This window comes from Helianthus annuus, chromosome 11, assembly GCF_002127325.2.
Source record: "Helianthus annuus cultivar XRQ/B chromosome 11, HanXRQr2.0-SUNRISE, whole genome shotgun sequence".
Classification (NCBI taxonomy): domain Eukaryota; kingdom Viridiplantae; phylum Streptophyta; class Magnoliopsida; order Asterales; family Asteraceae; genus Helianthus; species Helianthus annuus.
This window is the reverse complement of record NC_035443.2, coordinates 127394914-127413686: the sequence shown is the minus strand read 5'-3', so window position 1 is coordinate 127413686 and position 18773 is coordinate 127394914. Positions and strand designations below refer to the sequence as shown.

At 34.9% G+C, this 18773-nt stretch overlaps 1 protein-coding gene across 1 annotated transcript in view; it reads left to right on the top strand.

Moving 5' to 3' along the window:
- LOC110888328 overlaps positions 1–17495 on the top strand; it is a 43895-nt gene extending 26400 nt beyond the window's left edge. Inside the window, exons 2-14 of the mRNA XM_035979959.1 lie at positions 6821–8064; positions 8151–8189; positions 10607–11769; positions 12059–12919; positions 13029–13086; positions 13451–13530; positions 13602–13636; positions 13849–15123; positions 15193–15303; positions 15415–15507; positions 16189–16627; positions 16779–16915; positions 17312–17495. Coding sequence (XP_035835852.1) covers positions 6856–8064; positions 8151–8189; positions 10607–11119 — 1761 coding nt within the window. The 5' untranslated portion in view covers positions 6821–6855 and the 3' untranslated portion in view covers positions 11120–11769; positions 12059–12919; positions 13029–13086; ... (6 more) ...; positions 16779–16915; positions 17312–17495. The remainder of the gene's footprint in view (positions 1–6820; positions 8065–8150; positions 8190–10606; positions 11770–12058; positions 12920–13028; positions 13087–13450; positions 13531–13601; positions 13637–13848; positions 15124–15192; positions 15304–15414; positions 15508–16188; positions 16628–16778; positions 16916–17311) is intronic.
- The last annotated feature ends 1278 nt before the right edge of the window (positions 17496–18773 follow it).

Here is an 18773-nt window from a genome sequence, read left to right as displayed (position 1 = left end):
CGTAGGGGTATTTCGGTCATTTTAAAGATTATAAAAGAGATTTTCGAGTTCTACAGGAAATCTGAGTTTTCCGAACAATTTATAAAGTTCAAAATACTTTATTTATTATTTAAAATCAGTAGCAACTGGAATCGGGTCAAAATACCATGTAGAACTCAAGTTATGTCCGAAAAGGGTATATTCGGTATTTACGGAATCAATGCCATAACCGTAGGTTATGAGCAGGTTAAAAATAATTAAAAATCTTTAAAAATCCCAAAATATTATTTTACATCAATGTGTAAAAGGTTTGGTGTCGAAATTTGGGTTTAGATACGCTTTATACTAATTGCGCCGTTTATTTACTAAAGTTTCCGTAATTGCGCTATTTAGCATAACTCCTATTCTAGACCTCAGTTTGGCATGAAATTTTAGGGACATGCTTAGAAATCAGTAACCAAGGTTATTGTCCTTTCACATGTCCAAAATTCTCGTTTTAAAGTTAAAAGGGCGTTATGGTCAACTTTTAAGCATTTAACGGAAATGTGCAAAGGACTCGGACAAACAACGAACCGGTCACAGAGGGTTATACCATCATGTAACCTGGTCCTAAGAGAGTCCTAAGGCATATCTAAATCATACCATAACGGGTCAGAACTGAAGTCAAAGCAAAAGTCAAAGTTTTGCGACTTTCGGTTCCGAACCGGTTCAAAACAGTATACGGTCGGATCAAACAAACTTAGACCATTTATAATACTTATTATCATGTTGTATGAGTGTTAAAACAGGTTACACGCCATCTACATTATTGATTATGCATTAAATCGAAAATTAGCATTCTGTTGACTTTTTCTAAGCAAGTTTGACTCGACATTTGGACTAGTTAGAGTGGGAATCAGAGGGTGCCCTTTTAAGGGTTTAATGCCCACATAATTACCAACATATAACTACCTTTGATTCGGCTAATCACTGGACCATTTGTGATTAACCGTTAAGTCAACCGTTAATTACGACGGTTTGACTTTTAAGCTATAACTAAGCAAAAACTTAACTAAGAAAGGTTAAGGGTGCTTACCAAAGTCCTATGCACGACTAGGGATGGCTTGGTTCTGCTTTGGAGCTCCAGAAGTCTTCACAATTCCAGATTGAAGTTGTGAACACAATGTTGCACATGAAGGCCTTATATAGTGCTTATAAGTCACTAGATTGTTGACAACCAAGGCTACACCTGATCATTGATCATCAACAAGTGTCCCTAAGGGCCCTAAAGCATGTAGGGGGCACCCATGCTGCATCATTAAAGGATCTAAGTCGGTTTGAGTGAAAAAGGCAGGCATGGAGCAAAGATTTCGGATCAGATAGGCCTGGGCGTGACGCGAAGGACCCCCCTTGGGCCTCGCGTCGCGCGACCCCTCTTCTGACTCAAATCCAAATTTTAGATTTTTATGTTTTGATCTTGGCTCTTCAAACTTTGATTAGACATCATTTTCTTGCACTTTGAGCCCTCCAATTTGATGTTTAGGGGCTTCAAGATATATACCCATTTTGTTAAGTCCCCGGTTAACTTTATTGTTACCCGAAAAGTCCTAACTTTCAACGTTGACGCTTTAATCCCTCGCATACGAATTTGATCACAACTTGCTCATACGATAACGAAACTTTATGAAATTTATATTGTGCATTCTAGTGAGCATAATTAACCGTTACAAAGCTCCGGGTTTGTCAAAAGGTCACTCAGAGGTATAACTTAAACATGTTGACATATTTGACCCCTGTAGTTTGTAATTCCTCACTTTCTTCCACATTTCGTTTCGTATGATCCATGATTCATTGGTTTGAAGGTACGAGCATCATTTAGGGTTACTGTACAGTATATTTATCCCTTGTTGACATTTTGAACCCTCGAATTCACATACTTTCTATGTTTGTCAACTTTAGTCCTTATTTAGTATCTATAACCACGTGTAAACTTATGACACGTGTCAATACATTATAGGACACAAAATTTCGAGGTGTTACAAGTGGTGATGGCGGCAGTAAAGGTGGAGGTGATGGTGGTGAGTGGAGGTGGTTGTGGCGGAGGTGGTAATGGTGGAGGTGATGATGGCGATGATGATGGTGGTGGTGGTGGCTGAGTGATGATGGCAGCGGTGTAGGTGGATGTGATGGTGGTTGTGGTTGTGGTTTTTTAAAGGAGAGAGAGTGTGAGTGAGGTGTCTGTATTATATGTATGTGTGTGCTATATGTATATATATAATAATAATAATATTATAAGAAGTGGGTCCCATAAACATATATATATATATATAATACTTAATTACTTTATTTTGTTTTACATTAAGGGTATATTAGTCATTTCACACCCACTTAATAGCAAAAACTAACCCCCATCCACGCTAGAGACTATCCGAGAAACGAGAGGGAAACGTTAGGGATTATAGCTGTAATTTTAGAAAGTTAAGGACTATAGGTGAAAATGGGGGAAATTACATGGACTATCCGGGCATTTTTCTCTGTTTAGGAATTTACCGAAGAAATCAAAATTATTAAAATTTCTATCCCCCCGTTTCTTTGGTGAATTCTCTAAACCTCAACAACTTTCCTCCTCGAAGCGGAACTGTCGTTTTCTTCTCTAAACAGATTCCCTCCACAAAGCGGAATTCTCTCGTGCGAAAATAAATTTAATGTTTTGGCCCACAATAGTCAAGTCACCAAATTTAATGTTACACCGGTAACTATGACTACCCCCGCATTTGATGTTACGTTCGAGGGGCTTGTATCAAGCCACAAAAAGATTTCTTCAGCAAACAGACATGATCCAGAAAATAAATGAGCATCATAAAAACCCATAGGTTGATAGATATACGCTGTTTTATTCAAATGACCACGAAGAAGAGCATTCTTCACATCCAATTGGTGTAGTGATCAATCTCTAGAAACTGCAATACTGAGGGCAGTGTGAATAGTAGCCAACTCTACAAACGGACTAAATGTTAACTTAGAGTAGCAACAAAAGTGAATGAAAATAGACGGTGGCAAACAGGGGCGAAGTATTGTGGATGCCCAGGGGTGCACCCGTCCACCCCAATATTTCGGTTAGAAGTGTATAAGTTCCGATTTTTCGTCCGAAAATTTTAAAATTATATAGGATCGCCCCCTTGATTATTTTTCCTAAATTGTATATCCTAAATATTTATAAACTTTTATATAAAGGATGGGTAGTTTGGTAGATATACACTTTGTTTTATTTGGAACTATTATTATTTGACCCGATTTGAATCAAATAGCCAACCCAACCCCACCCGAAACATAAGGATAGGAAAAAAAAATTTGGGTCCCATCACTTTACGCCCCCTCAAAACTTTTGGTCAAGCTCCGCTACTGGTGACAAATACTAGAAAAATATCTTGGACCCATAAGCAATATAAAACTAAAATCTAATAGAGAAATACGAATCAATATAATTAACAATTTATGTTCGTATAAGTGTGTTTGTATTTATATGAAAAAACCTAGAAAAGTATCTTGGACCCATGAGTAGAGGTGCACAAGTGGGGTTTTTGTCCTGGTTTTGGGTATAGAATCAGTTCCCAGTATGATCAGGTATTGAAAAATCGGGTATTAAAAGAAATCCGATAGGGTTTAGGTACGGGTATTGAAGAGAAAAGTCGTACCCTATGTACCCTGGTAGGGTATAATCAGGTTCGGGTATAACTGGATATTAGAACTGGGTATGAATCCGGGTATTTATACGCGATTTAAAAAAAATTATTTTACATAAAAATAAATGCGTTTAGAAATTAAATTTGGTTTGTAATTTGTAAAAATAATTAAAAACAAATTACAATAACGTAAATTCATTAAAATACAAATTATTTATTTTATAATATGCTTTTTTTTTAAAACTTAAATATAAAAAATGCAAAGTAAACATAAAAATATACCATAAAAATTCGGGTATTCTATCGGGTATTAAAAAAACCGGTATCGGGTATAGGGTGTAACCGGATTCGGGTATAGGGTATAACCGGTTCCGGGTATTTTCGGGTATAAATCGGGTACGATTTCGGCTACGGGTATTTAGCGCAAAATGTATACCCTATTCATACCCTACGGGTGAGTCGGGTTCGGTTACAAGTATACAATACCCAGGTACAAAAATAACCGATTTCGAGATTTTTTATCGGATCCGTTTCCAGGTACAGGTTTTTTGTGCACCTCTACCCATGAGCTATATAGAACTAAAGGGTTGTTTAGAACCCACCATTTGAGCTATTAATACCTCTGATCGAACAAGAGGCTTCATTCAGCATGTTTATATAAATCTCACAAATTCAGAGGCTCTATGTCTAATTCAGAGGTTTGTTTTAGTAAATAAAACATACTTTACCTTTGGTCGATTCTAAAGAAATCTCTTAATAGAATCATTAAAAAATCAACTATCAAACAGCTCCTAAGCTCTAAAAGAAATATTAATTAATATAATTAACAATTTATCATTCTATATTATTAAATATAATTAACAATTTATCTTCCTATAACTTTCAAGTTTGTTTGTAAAAACTATCTTAGACCCATGAGCTTTATAAAACTAAGTTCTAATAAAGCAGTATTAATAAAAATAATTAATAGCATATGCTCGTGTAAGTCTATTTGTGTTTGTTTTATTTTCAACTAGTATATAAACTAATTAATATAAATGAACTTTATTTTCCTAAACGAACAACAAAATATATTTGTCTATGTGTTAGTAGTGTTTGTTTATATGTTCCGTTAAACATAGACGAATAACACAATCCCCATCATGTTAGCTGGTTTGTTTATGGACCTATGTTAATTGAAATAAAGAGTGAATTTCAAATTTTGTTATAGTGAATTTTATGCGGTGTCCTCTATCTTTTAAATTGACGAGTCTTGTACCTAATGTTTTAAAATCTTGCATGTTATGTCTTTTATCCCTAACCCAGTTAGATTTTTCTGTTAAATCTGGTCATGTGACTTGTACATAAGGGTATTATTGTCATTTCACTTTTCAGGGACTAGTTGTCTAAATAAATAAAATACCTAACCATTAAAAAAACTATCCCTATACTCAATCCAAGCATTAATCTTCTTCCCACTCTTCAACCCAATCCCATTTGTACCCAAATCAACGGATCAAATGGACACGATGGAGTTCACATCAATGGCAACATGATTATCGTTAATATCTCCATAACCCGGGTTGAAACGGGTATCGAATTCGATAGCGAAGAAGGCATCGGAGACTGGGTATCGGGTAAGCCGATGGAGCCGTCAGAGTGGGGTAACGTGGCGAGGTCGGAGGCGAGGAGGAAGGCAATGCCGTCGCCGGGGAGGCAGGGGGAGGGGGTGGAGTGATGGTGAAGGAGAAGCGGGTAGAGAAGGAGAGTTCACAACGGAGGCTGTTTCACGGTCCTGGATTGCCATAAACCTGCTTCGGTTCAGCTTCCTCGCTTTAATGGGGATAATCCAGAACGGTTGGTTGCTCAAGCTAATCGTTACTTTGACTTTTATGGCATAGTGGAATCAGATCGACTGACTGTAGCTTCCTTCTACCTGGATGATGCAGAGGCTGATTGGTTCAGTTAGTTACATTGCCATTACCAACTCGCCGGTTGCTTGGCTTTCACTTTCACCTAGGTGCTAATTAAACGTTTTCGCTCCAAGGGTCTGGAGAAACAAAAAGAACTATTGGCCAAGCTTCAACATACCTCGCTGCCATCATTTTGAGGAAATACCAATTCGTATAAATGGGTTTGGGTTGAAGGGTGGGAAGAAGATTAATGCTCAATGTTTTTAAAACCGGACCAGCCAATGAACCGGACGCCTTAGGGGTTCACTGGTCGGACCGGTCCGACCGGTCGAACCGGATAATTCATAATATATACATATATATATATATATATATATTAAAACCTACCATATTAATTATTTTAAAACCTACCATATTAATCATCTCCACTAAGCATTTGATTCTTTTTTTTTTCTTACTTTTTACGTTTTCAATAAATTGCCAGCTATATATATCACATCTCACCTCTCTTTTCCTTTACAAATTTCTCTCTCTTTGCTTCATCTTCTTTCTAACCCCTGCTACAAACCAATTTCTTTATCTTGCTTCATCTTCATGGAGCTTTGTCTTTATCTAGATGTACTAGGATGATGATATTCGAGATAAATGTGCAGATGCAAGAGGCTGGATAATGATGGTGTTAGAAAAAAAAAAACTCAAACCGGTCCAACCTTTTACTGAATTCCGGCCGAACCGCCGGTCACCGACCGAATCGCCGGTCAACTGCAGAAACGGTTGGTTGATGTGAACCGGCCCGGCATTAGCAGCGGTTCCCGGCCCGACCGGTCGGACCGGCCGGTCCGGTCCGGGTTTGAGAACATTGTTAATGCTTTGATTGAGTATAGGGATAATTTTTTTTAATGGTTAGGTATTTTATTTTTTTACACAACTAGTACCTGAAAAGTGAAATGACAATAATACCTTTATGTGTAAGTTACATTACTAGATTTAACAGAAAAATCTAACTGGGTTAGGGCTAAAGGACATAACATGCAAGATTTTAAAACATTAAGTACAAGACTCGTAAATTTGAAAGATAAAGGATACGGCCTGAAATTCACTACGAAGATAAAGGACAAAATTTGAAATTCACTCTTGAAACAAACAAACTAGCAGGAAAGTGTTATACACATATGTAAGAATGTAAAACTTTTACTTGAGGCTTGTAAAGTTATGTTTATGCTAGCCCCAGATTTAGATATTATGATCAACCGCCGATCACATTAACAATACTTTAATCTTGTGCAGATAACTAAAGAAGCTTTTGCAAAGCAATCAAAAAAATGAGAAGAACGATGTTGGAACCAATCCCTCCGAAATGGAAACAACTATGGGATACATGTGATCTCCGAAGCTTCATCATTTTAAGTCTTTTATTACAAACGTTTATGATTTTCGTTGCTCCTTTGCGGAAGCGAACAAAAAGTAACTGGGTAATGATGTTATTGTGGACTGCATACTTGTTAGCAGATTGGGCGGCTAACTTTGCTGTTGGGCTTATCTTAAATAGCCAAGGGGACCCTAGTAGTAACTCTGGCAAAAATGATAAGACCCCTGTGGTACATAAAGACCTTCTTGCCTTCTGGGCTCCATTTCTTTTGGTGCACCTTGGTGGTCCGGACACAATTACGGCTTTTGCGTTGGAAGATAATGAGTTGTGGCTCCGCCATCTTTTTGGTCTTGTCTTCCAATGTGTAGCTGTTGTTTATGTGTTTATTCTGTCACTTCCACATAACCGGCTATGGATTCCGACTATGTTGATGTTTTTGACAGGAATGATAAAATACATTGAGAGAACACGTTCGCTTTATCTTGCGAGTGCCGATGGATTCAAAAAATCAATGCTTAAAAAAGCCAACGTGGACATGAGTTCTGCAATACTCATGTATATATACGATTCCATGAGGGAAGCAAACCTACCAGCTCAAATTGAAATGATTCCTGTGCAAGATGGAGTGAAAAAGGTCAACACAACTAAAAAGGCTATAAAGCGGACTTTAACTCAACTGGAATTGGTGCAGTATGGTCATCTGTTCTATGAAAAATTTATAGGTCTTTTTGTTAATAGGATTTACAATCAAAAGGAATGGAATCAAAGCCGCGCTTTCTTTTTGAATCGGAACTCGGAAGACGCATTCAAAGTGATTGAGGTCGAGTTAAACTTAATCTATGAAGTTCTCTTCACCAAGTTTCCTGTTGTTAATGGCAAGTATGGAGTCATTAGTCGATTTTTCTCTCTGGTGACTATCTGTTTAGCAATCATAATATTCAAAATGAAAAGCAAAACAAACTTCAGTGAAGTTGATGTTACGATTACTTACGCTTTGCTCTTTGGCGCGTTGGGTTTGGATTTAACTGCTCTATTTATGCTCTTGATTTCGGATTGGACCATCATTGCTTTGCGGAAATCACCTGATGAGGAGCGTGTCAACTCTCTCAAGAACAGAATCATCCCACTATTTCTCAAACTCAGGATCGAGGGCACACTTGAGGTAATTAGATACAATATGTTGGCTAGTATTTATTAGACAAGGGGTTGTTGTAGTTATGTCTAACTAATATAATCTATCCAATAAAGGCAGCATATGATAAACTCGGGACCAAGGGCAAACTTAAGGTAATTACGATTTTTTCTATATTTTACAATTTGTATTTGTCCCTACGCTATATATATATATATAGGGTTGGGTTGAATTGAAACACTAAAAAAGTGGAGACACAGGGAAAAGTGCATTTTACATGTTAAAAAAAATATTTCAAAAAACATTTCGGTGTCTTTGTATATCAATACATGTAGAAGACTTTTTAATAAAAAAACTCAAAAACTAAAAAATTTAAAAAAATGCTTCAAAAACAGTTAAAAAATTACAAAAATGATTTTTTTTTATTTGAATAACTTCTACACATCTTTATATGCAAAAGTTCCCAAACATTTTTTTTATGTTGTATTTTAATTTCAATGAGGTTGTATTATAAAAATGGTTTTGATTGGTGTTCTCATTCGTTCTAAAGGTTCTCGCAATATTTAGCGTTCTCAAGATAGTGAAGGGTTTAAATGAGAAGAATTTTTTTGTAAGAAGAATAAAGAACAAGTTTCAACCAATAAGAATGCTTCATTTTACTTCATTTAATATTTGTATTTAATTTTAATATAAGGGTATATTGGTAAACTTACATAAATCCTTAATTTGTATTCTTATCCTTTAATAACTAGCTAAATTAAATTTGTAACTCCTTTTCAAAATATATATACTTTTTTAAATTAAAAAAAAACAACTTAATTTAAAGTGTAGAACAAATTACTAGTTGTGTAGGATAAATTACAAGCCGTGTAGGATATATTTCGAGGTATGTAAGATAAATTTCGACTGTGTATGATAAATTCTATAATGTGTAGGATATATGTAGGAAAATTTTGATATGTGTAGGTTTTGTAGATTATATGTAGGATAATTAATGATTAGTTGAATAATTAATTAAAGAGAGAAAAATTAATAATATGAGTTATAAATGAAATAGCATTTTACTAATATGCCCTTTCTTTTTTTTCTTCTCACATTAAATTTTTTCTCAAATGAACATTCCCCTATATAACCCTCCCATATATACATATATATATATATATATATATATATATATATATATATATATATATATATATATAGGGGACCGCTAAAATGAAAACCACCTCCAGTTGTAAGAACCATGAGAGCTACACCGTACGGGGCGAGTTGGACCAAAAAAAATTTTCATAACTTGTGGTGCTCAAAACTACACACACGACATTTTTTTTGAGCTTTTTTTACAAATGTGTTTATAATACACGCATCTACGTTTATGAAAAAAAAATTTGGTCCAACTCACCCCGGATCAAAAAGTTCTCATGGTTCTTACAACTGGAGGTGGTTTTCATTTTAGCGGTCCCCTATATATATAGGAGAAGAATCCATTAGGAACCACCTTTTATTGCGAGAACCAATGTGAACACAACAAAAAATACCTAAAAATATCTAAAAAAACACACAAAAAATTAATTTTTTTTATAAAAATCACTACTTTTCGTTAATAAAAAAATTTAAAAAAAAGGATACTAAAAGTAGCGATTTTAATAAAAAAATGATAAAAAATTGTGTGTTTTTTAGTTTTTTTTTTAAGGTTTTTTGGGGGGTTTAGTTTTATTGTTTAGTTTTTAGCATTTAGCTTGGGAGGGTTTAGGTTTTTTTTAGATTTTTGATGGTGTAGTGGGTTTATTTTGTTATGTTCACATTGGTTATCGCGATTCTCGCAATAAAGGTGGTTCTCGCATGAACCCTACCCTAAATCCCCTCCCCCACCCAAGCTAAATGCTAAAAAGTAAACCATAAAGCTAAACTCTCAAAAAATCTAAATAACACACAAAGAATTTTTTTTTTAAATATTTTTTTTTTATTAAAATCGCTAATTTTAGTATCAAAAAAAATTATTTTTTTTATTTTTTTTATTGACGAAAAGTAGCGATTTTTATAAAAAAAATATTAAAAAAAACTTGTGTGTTTTTTAATTTTTTAGGTATTTTTGGTTGTGTTCACATTGTTTCTCGCGGTTCTCGCAATAAAGGGTGGTTCCTAACGGATCCTTATCCTATATACAGTGGCGAAGCTTGAAAATTTCCACCAGGGGGTCGGAAGTCACCGAACCTAAAAATTCTATGTAAGTAATTTTTTTTTTTTATAAAACCGGGGGGTCTAAAACGTACATACCTAAAAAATTCTACAAGAAACGTACATACATAAAACTACTGAGCGAAAATTTATAAAAAAAATTATAGGTGGTTTAGACTTTTCCATATTAGTGTGCATGTGCAGTATACTTTTTTTTGAATTTTTTTATATATATAAAGTAGCGAAAATTTATAAAAATTGGAAAAAAAATTAGTATGTTTTTTAAGTTTTTTTGTTAGTTTTCAAGTTTTGAGAATAAAAGGAATTTTCTTTTGAACCTCCTATGTATATATATATGGTTATATTTGAATAACATATATTCTATCTAATACAGATACATCCCAAATCTCGTAGATGGTCAAAAACCATTCCATGTTACAATCTTATCTCCTACTGCCTTCACCCACGTCCGAAACTATGGGGAACAGTTGTCGACATGTTGGGGCTTAGAGACTTTCTTGATAGCATCTTTTATGTAAAACCACAAGCATTCACTGGGAGTCTTAGAGAGTTCATCTTCAAGGAGCTCAAATCGAAATCAGAACTTGCTGATGACTTGGATACCGCGAAGGAGATAAGTACAGCACGCGGTGATTGGGTTCTTCGAGTCGAAGAAGACGGTTGGGCTGGCTTACTCAAATATGTTGCAGGTGTCGACTATGATCAAAGTCTCATTCTGTGGCACATCGCTACTGAATTATTATACAACCAAGATCCCTCTACCGATAGCTCCAGCAAAGACAAAGAAAATAGGGACAACTCGAAACTCTTATCTGATTATATGTTATTGTTGGATATTATGTCCGGTTCGATAAGTCAACGCTGCCGACCGGGTCTTGACCCGTAAGAGTTACACCTTGGGCAACGAACTAAAAATCCACTTAACCCGTTTAACTGGTAATTACGAACAACATACGAGACTGATCATAATTATATTTATGATCATAAGCGGATATTAGCGGAGAGACGGGTACATGGACCGGGTGACACGGGTATTCTCACCCACCGCCACTTGTCACTTGCCACCCTTTTTGGCCAATAGAAATACATGCAACTTGCCACCCCTTTTTGACCAATAGAATTACATGCAATTTGCATGATTGACACTTGGCTAACATACATGAATGTCCATGTTCTATATAAGTGGGTCTTGTATTTGGTGGAAAGGGGTGAGATGAACAAAATGGCAAGAAGATAAAAATACTCTCAACCACCAAGCACAAGTCGGGCCGGGTTTTTCACCTCCGGGAGCCGGATATCGCCGCCGCCTTACGCGGCCGGTCTCCTCCGCCACCGCGAGCTAAATGCCGCCACCGCCGCCCTGCTGGTCGCCGTTCGCAGCCGCCGCCCGCCGCCGCCTGCTGCCGCGGCTGACTGCCGTCGACTGCCGCCGCTGTCTGCCGCCGTTATACGGGTTCGCACTCGCTCTCGTTAGTTCGTACCACTAGCACTTGTTCGTTGAACCTCGGTGTCTCGACCGGTTAGTCATTAACCGAGGTATATTCTTCTCATCGGTAGTTAAATATGTTTTTACTGTGCTCGTATTTGTATGTAACCGGATCCTGTCGGGTTTCGTCTTGTTGATCATTAGTTTACATTTCCGCTGCGTTTTTATTAATTAACTTGTTTAATTAATTAACTGTTATTTATTGAACCGGGTTTTTGATAAATAAATTTTGACTGATCACCACGGAAACCTAACAGTTATACCTTCTATCCATGCAACCAAGCATGATGTCAGCAGTTCCAGGTATTTCACAAATACGTTTTCTCGATAATTGCGCAGAGGTTTTCGCCCATGTCAATGAAATTTCCAAACTTCACAAATATCAAAGATCAACGGATTCACGGCGGATAATCACTTTGATTTATAACATGCAAACAACCAATAATGTGAAGCCGATCTTGTTTAAAAGTATCCGCTTGGCGAAAGAATTGGTGAAGATAGAGAATAGTTTGAAAAAGAATAAATGGGAGATTATAAGCAAGGTATGGGTGGAGATGTTGTGTTATGCTGCAAGTAACTCACGACCCGAAATGCAAATAGCACCAGTGAGTAAAGGTGGTGAACTTATTAGTATAGTGTGGCTGTTAATGATTCACTTCGGTTTGGGGGACAAATTCCAAGAAGATGAAAGTAATGAAGTAGCACGACTCATTGTTGGCAAGTAGTTACGAGTATTATCTCAACTGCATCAAGGATCTAGAAGAGCATAAATACTTTATCCTTTCAAGACTGCATAACTATAAATAAATTGAAGTAATTTTGATTATTTGCATTTGAAAACTAGAATCTATACAACCTAATAAAAGCCTTAATTAGGGGACACATGTCCTCCTCCTAGGGCCTCTAAAGCTCATTTTCCCGCCAAAACTAGGATCCATTGATTTCCCTTTAGTGAATGGTCACGCGGGATCCGTTTACATCCATTCGGGTCGAGAGGGTTTTCATATATAAACACACAACCCGGTCATTTTCTTTCCCTATTGTTCATATTCTCACAACGGCGATTAGGGTTTTCATCCTTCAATCCAGCGATTAGGGTTTTCATCATTCTTTTCCAATCAAACAATCCAAGATCCAAGTAATCAACGCTCTGCTCTTTACGGATCTTCATAGATCTTCATATCAACGCTCGAATTCAAGGTTAGATTATCAATGTTTTCTATTAAACATACTGATTTTATCATTCCAATTTCTAAATCTATGTTTTCATTGTTAACTGATTTTGATATTCAATCGTTTTTTTTGCTAGGGTTTCTTGCTATTCGATCTATTTACTACTCTTACACATCAATGTCGTCTCCATCAAGGTAGGATTCTGATATTAAGATAATATTCATATCTTTTTCTGCATGTAATTGACCGATTGTTTCATATATATGGTTTTGAACATTGATGTTGTTTGAGATGATTTTGTTTTTAGATTTATTTTCCAGATCTGACTATTAGGGTTTCATACGATTTGGTGGTTTGGTGTTGAGCTTATGATGATGATGATATTTTCGAGTCAATCTTTTTTTATAACTGAATTGATAGATGACAAATACTCGATATATTAGTTATACACATCTTATTTTCATCAATTATTTTGTCATTATAGATCTCTTATGTAAGTGTTATTATCTGTTTCTATTGCATGTTTGTTAAGATGATTAAATTTTCAGTTTTATTTAGGGATCTTGAGAGTTTTTGCGCTTAATTGATGATGATGAGCTTATGATGATGATGCCGCCGCCGCCAACGATGACACTAAGGTATGATAAGGTATTACGCATATGGTTTTTTCTTTAATTTTTGTATTTGATATAGTCTTTAATACTTACAGAGAATCACATTTGCAAGAGGTTGGATTTGCATAAGGTACTTTTCAATATCTTATTTTTTTATTAAATAATCATGGTGGGTGTTGGTTTAGATTGTATTAAATTTACTTTTAAGCAAGTGCTAAGTAACTATATGGTTTTAATCTTTTTAGGAAGCCGAAGATTTTATTAAAAAGTTTAATCATATAAGCAAGAGAAAACAATCAACAATTTATTAAAAGTCTGGTGAAGAAACCATTTTCTTTGTAGGTATGATTAACAATGAAATCTGGGAAGGATCAAATTTTTCTATCTCTCCTTGGGTCTCTATAAAGGTTGAGTTGTCCTTGCATACATCTTGATTAAAAGTTTATATCTTGGATTCGATTTTATGTTTGTTAAATATATGATTATACATCCAGTTTTTGGTATATTGTTTGATGTGATCTCTGGGAATTTTGGATTTTCTAGGCATCGTTAACTAAATATGATTTGTTGATTATGGTTTATGTGAAAAAGGATGTTACTTTGTAGTTGAATGGTTGAAGGTGTTGTCGGTAGGTGGTATGAAGATGTGATCAGGTAATCTAAAAGTACTATCTGGTGTTACTTTGTTTTTTTATTAAGTAATAAATATGTTTCTACTTAACCTTTGTGGTTGTTTATATGGATGGGCATTTGGGTACCCGGTATCGATACCGAATTTTGGAGTATGTACAAATGTAAAGAACCCTATTTTTATTTCCTTGCAAACTTTCTGCATTTGATGTATAATTCACTGGCTATAGTTGTACTATTTACTGTTTATAGTGATACTTTCATCTGTTTTGATTTGATTGCACCTTAGATAACCCTATTTTAACAGCATGGTAAAAGATATCAAGCATGTGTTGTATTTGAATTTCCATTCTTTATAAGATGTGTTGTCTGATGGTGGAAACGGTTTTACCTAATTTTGAAATGTCACTGATCTAAACTAAGAAAAAATAATAACACCGTGGTTTTTTTTCTTTATGAACAAAAATGTAAATTAGATTGAAGTTTAGGTTTGGGATAATCTTTGTGTAAAAAGTGAAACATGATAATGAAGAATGATAAAATGATAACAATGTTGTAAATCTCATTTTTCATCACTTAATAGTTTCATGTACTAGCTTTCATACATAGTAGGGATGAGCATTTCGGTACCGGTACCCACTTTTTAGCATTATTGGTACCGGTAAAATACCGAATCAAATACCGGTCCCGTACCAGTATTGTACTAGTATTGTACTGTACCGTACCAAATATTTCGGTATCGGTACCCAGTTTTGACGAATTCTGGTACCGGTACCACACTCATCCCTAATACATGATGCAAGACTTAGTAAACGTGTGGTTATGTTACCATTTAATTGATACACATCTTGATGCAATATGTGGTGGGTTGTAACGTGTTTTTGTTATTGTCCCTGTTTATAGAGCTTAAGACTCTTACACACACATGCATTTGTGTGAATTCACAGGCCTTGATGTGGAATGAAGATTGAGGAGCATTATTCTCAGGTATTGACAAGTAACTTAGGTAATAAATTTCAAGATTTAAAAAGTTATTCTAATTGGAATCATATATAGGTGATGGATACGGTGGGCCGCCTTTTTGTTGAAATGTTTGATAAACTGAATGAAAGGTGTGAAGAAGGGCCGGAAGCTATTAGCAAGTAGTAATTCTTCAAACCTTTTAAAGTAATTTATTTCACTTTTTATCATGTATATTAATTACATATATGAGGTAGTGTTTTTCATTATATGTGCTATTATACTTATGTTTTAGTGTTTATGTTATTAAAAATGCAGTACTTGTGGAATACCTTACGCCTTACATTTGAAGAAGGGATTCAAATGATCTTTTAGCCAGACGTTGCCGACTACTCTTTGCTAAAGCTCATGGTACGTTTCCTTTAACTTGGTATATTTTCTATCTCCTTAATTTTGTTCGCTTAAAAACATTAGGTTTGTATATGATCGTTTCGTATTATTGCAAGTGTAAGACGTTTGCATCAGTTTCTGTATCCTTTCAAAGGATTTTGATTTTGTGTGATGGGATTTGGTTAAATGTCATATGTCATGCAGTCTTATATTAGTTTTTTCCAAAAGGGAACTCAAAAATGACTAGAAGTCGTGCTTTTAGTTCAGTACGCATATTAAAAAATAAAGTTTTAATGATGAGATTATACCTAAGCATTATTAGGTTTCTTTAAATCTGTAAGGTTAATAGTTTTTACCTTTTTAGTAAAACTTAGGTTGTGCTTTTCGTCATTTTCTTTCTTTCCTTCTAATTTGACCATCAAATATGAACTTTGACATTTAAAACTATTATGATACTAATTACTTTAATGTTATTACATGATCTATAGATAAGAAGAGAAAAAGATGTAGTATGCCAACAATCTGTTAGGGGTTCTGACTAGGATGGAAATTCATTTGCACAACTTAAAGCATGTCCATAAATGAAAACTTTGTAGGCTTCTAGGATGAATTTTTTCATTCCAAACGTTTGGGTCGTTATTTTTTAGTAACAACTTCTTTTAGCACGTGGACTTAATCTACATTTACTTTATGCTTGAATAGATGAAGAAAGTCATCAGAGTTGAGGGATGAGGCTGCAGATGTAAGTTTTAGTTTCTTTATGTTTCTTTTATCTTTTTTAGTTTGTATTTGTTGGCGCCATGAATTGGTACCATCTTAAACGTTGGTTTGTTGCTTGGTGATTATTTACATGTCAACATTGGTTGAGAGAAGGTCCTTAAATGAAAGATGTAAATTGAATCTTGCTTTTACGTGTCGAATTGTGAGTAACGATGCTGCAGCAAGGCGGGATCTTTGGCAGCTGTGTGGGAGTGTTTTGGGGCTGCTAACCGCGTCTGAACAACCATTATAAGCGATGGTAGCAGCTGCGAGAAAAGATCATAAATAGGAGGCCATGCTCAGGTGATTTGGGGTACGTAGCAGGGCTGAATCATAGTGTACAGACTGTGATTTCGTAAGGTTTTTTTAGGGTATGTTAAAGGTTAGTTCTATACTATGTTTTACTATTTTTAAATATCTAGGCGCTTATCAATGAAAACTGACGAAGTTATCCAGAAGTTATCTAAGACTTTTGAGGTAAGATATTGTTTTATGAAATTACAGGTACCCATCATAATTTTTTTTTATTACAGGTAAAGTTCCCGGATTGTTGGGGTGTGCGGGTAAGGTCGGAGGCCAAATCCCAAAGGTAGCCAAGCATGATAAGAAGAAGAAGCATCGTGGACGTGCTCAAAAGTGTATCCAGCATAACTGCCGTTCATCACCGCCGGTATTAATTCTCTCAGTTTTGTCCCTTTACTTCTTTACACATTGTTTAATTCATTTGTTTTGATTTATGTGAAAATATATGTCCCTGTGGTTGCTATTCTATTTATGTGAAAATATATATCCCATCTCTTTTTTTAATGTTATTAATTAATAATAGTTTGTGTGTCAAGTATGGTTGCAAAAAGATGAGTCAAATGTCTCTCTGACAAGTATCTTCTCTTAAGCCATTTAGCAAGGGTAACATATCTTTATTTTGTAAAATTAGTCTGATTTTTTATATTTCGTCACCTAGCTAAGTTTCTGGAAATGAAACCGATGATATATTTGAGTATGAAGCTTCAACAAATTTTTATTTACAAAATGTTGTTATTTTTTGCATGTTCCCGCTATGAAAAAGGCAGCAAGTGTAAGAAATATGTTAAATCGGAGGGATTTAGCACTGCTATAACTAGATATGCTCCCCCAGGATACTGGAATGTATTTGGAAGCTACACCTTTGTTCTTTCAATATATGGAATAAAGTACTATTGTAACTTTTTTGTTTACATGATTACATTTAATACAAATACTTTATTTTAGTATTTACATGTTACACTTATATTAATTTATTGTTTATCTTTGAAACGCCTTTTGTCCAACGTGTTAATGCATGACTACAAAATTGCATTGTTCTTCTTAACCATCTTATTTGGTTATTTCTGAAGGCAGAACGTAGCTGTGGCAAGGTCTCCGATGGCGATCTGATTTATTTAACTATCAAATAATAGATAAGATTGAGCCATATGGTGAAGTTGTGGATTTAATAATCTATTTCTTAGTTGATGCATAATGAAAGTCAATTTGAAAAATAGATAATATCGACTTTGTTTATGTTGAGTCAAGCCAAACTGTATAGACTTTTAAGTTATTGAAAATTTTTGCTTTGTTTTATAATTGGTACATCTAACTTTAACTGTCAAAGATTAAACATAATACTTGAGTCAACAATATTGCTATTGGACAAGTAGATTGGGATTACTATAGATATCTTTTTAATTGATTGCATTATTTATAGCATTTGCTTAATTCACTTCGCTTGTGTGATCTACATTTGGTTATGAGTTCATATACTTTCATCATTCGCTTTTATACCTGGGTCAAAATTACCAAGTAGTTTTCAAGTTGAAAAATTATTTCCAAACCAGAAAAACGTATTTTCTTCATTTACTTATCTTTTCGGTTTTGTTAGATCTATAGTACGATGCTTCGTTGTATTTTAATCTTCAACTTCATATTTCCATAATAAGTCCATGCGTACAGTTTCTGTATGACCAGTATAAACGTATTTTTTTTCTGAAAAATAAGAAACATATCATTTATCAACACCGCGAAATTCGCGGGTATTAGCACTAGTAATAATAATAAATGTAATAAGTGTTTTAAAATCATTAATTATTGCATTATACTTGGTTAGTGTCTTGGTTATCGTTCTTGTATTGATGACAAAGTGGTCGGTTGAAGAAACGAGCTTCTCCCTTGGTTTTGTCATTGTGTTTTGAATTGGGATCATATTTTGGGTTTCAGGAATTTCTATTGGGCTCGGCCCATTATTAGGGTTTAAGGTCTAAACTAGTAATAAGACCCGCGCGCGTTGCGGCATGGATACATCGCAAATGTTGAACAGATTAGTCCGAGCGTTATGTTATGTCCGAGTTTTTTTAAAATAACCATATGAAAACGTTTCAATTGAAGTCAAACTTATCTATGTAGTGTTACGGTTAGATCAAAACGAAAAGTAAATCTTATACCGTATAATGATAATGTATTATATGCGACCCAACTAACTTAAATTTATATCGTCAAGTCAAAATGTATTATGT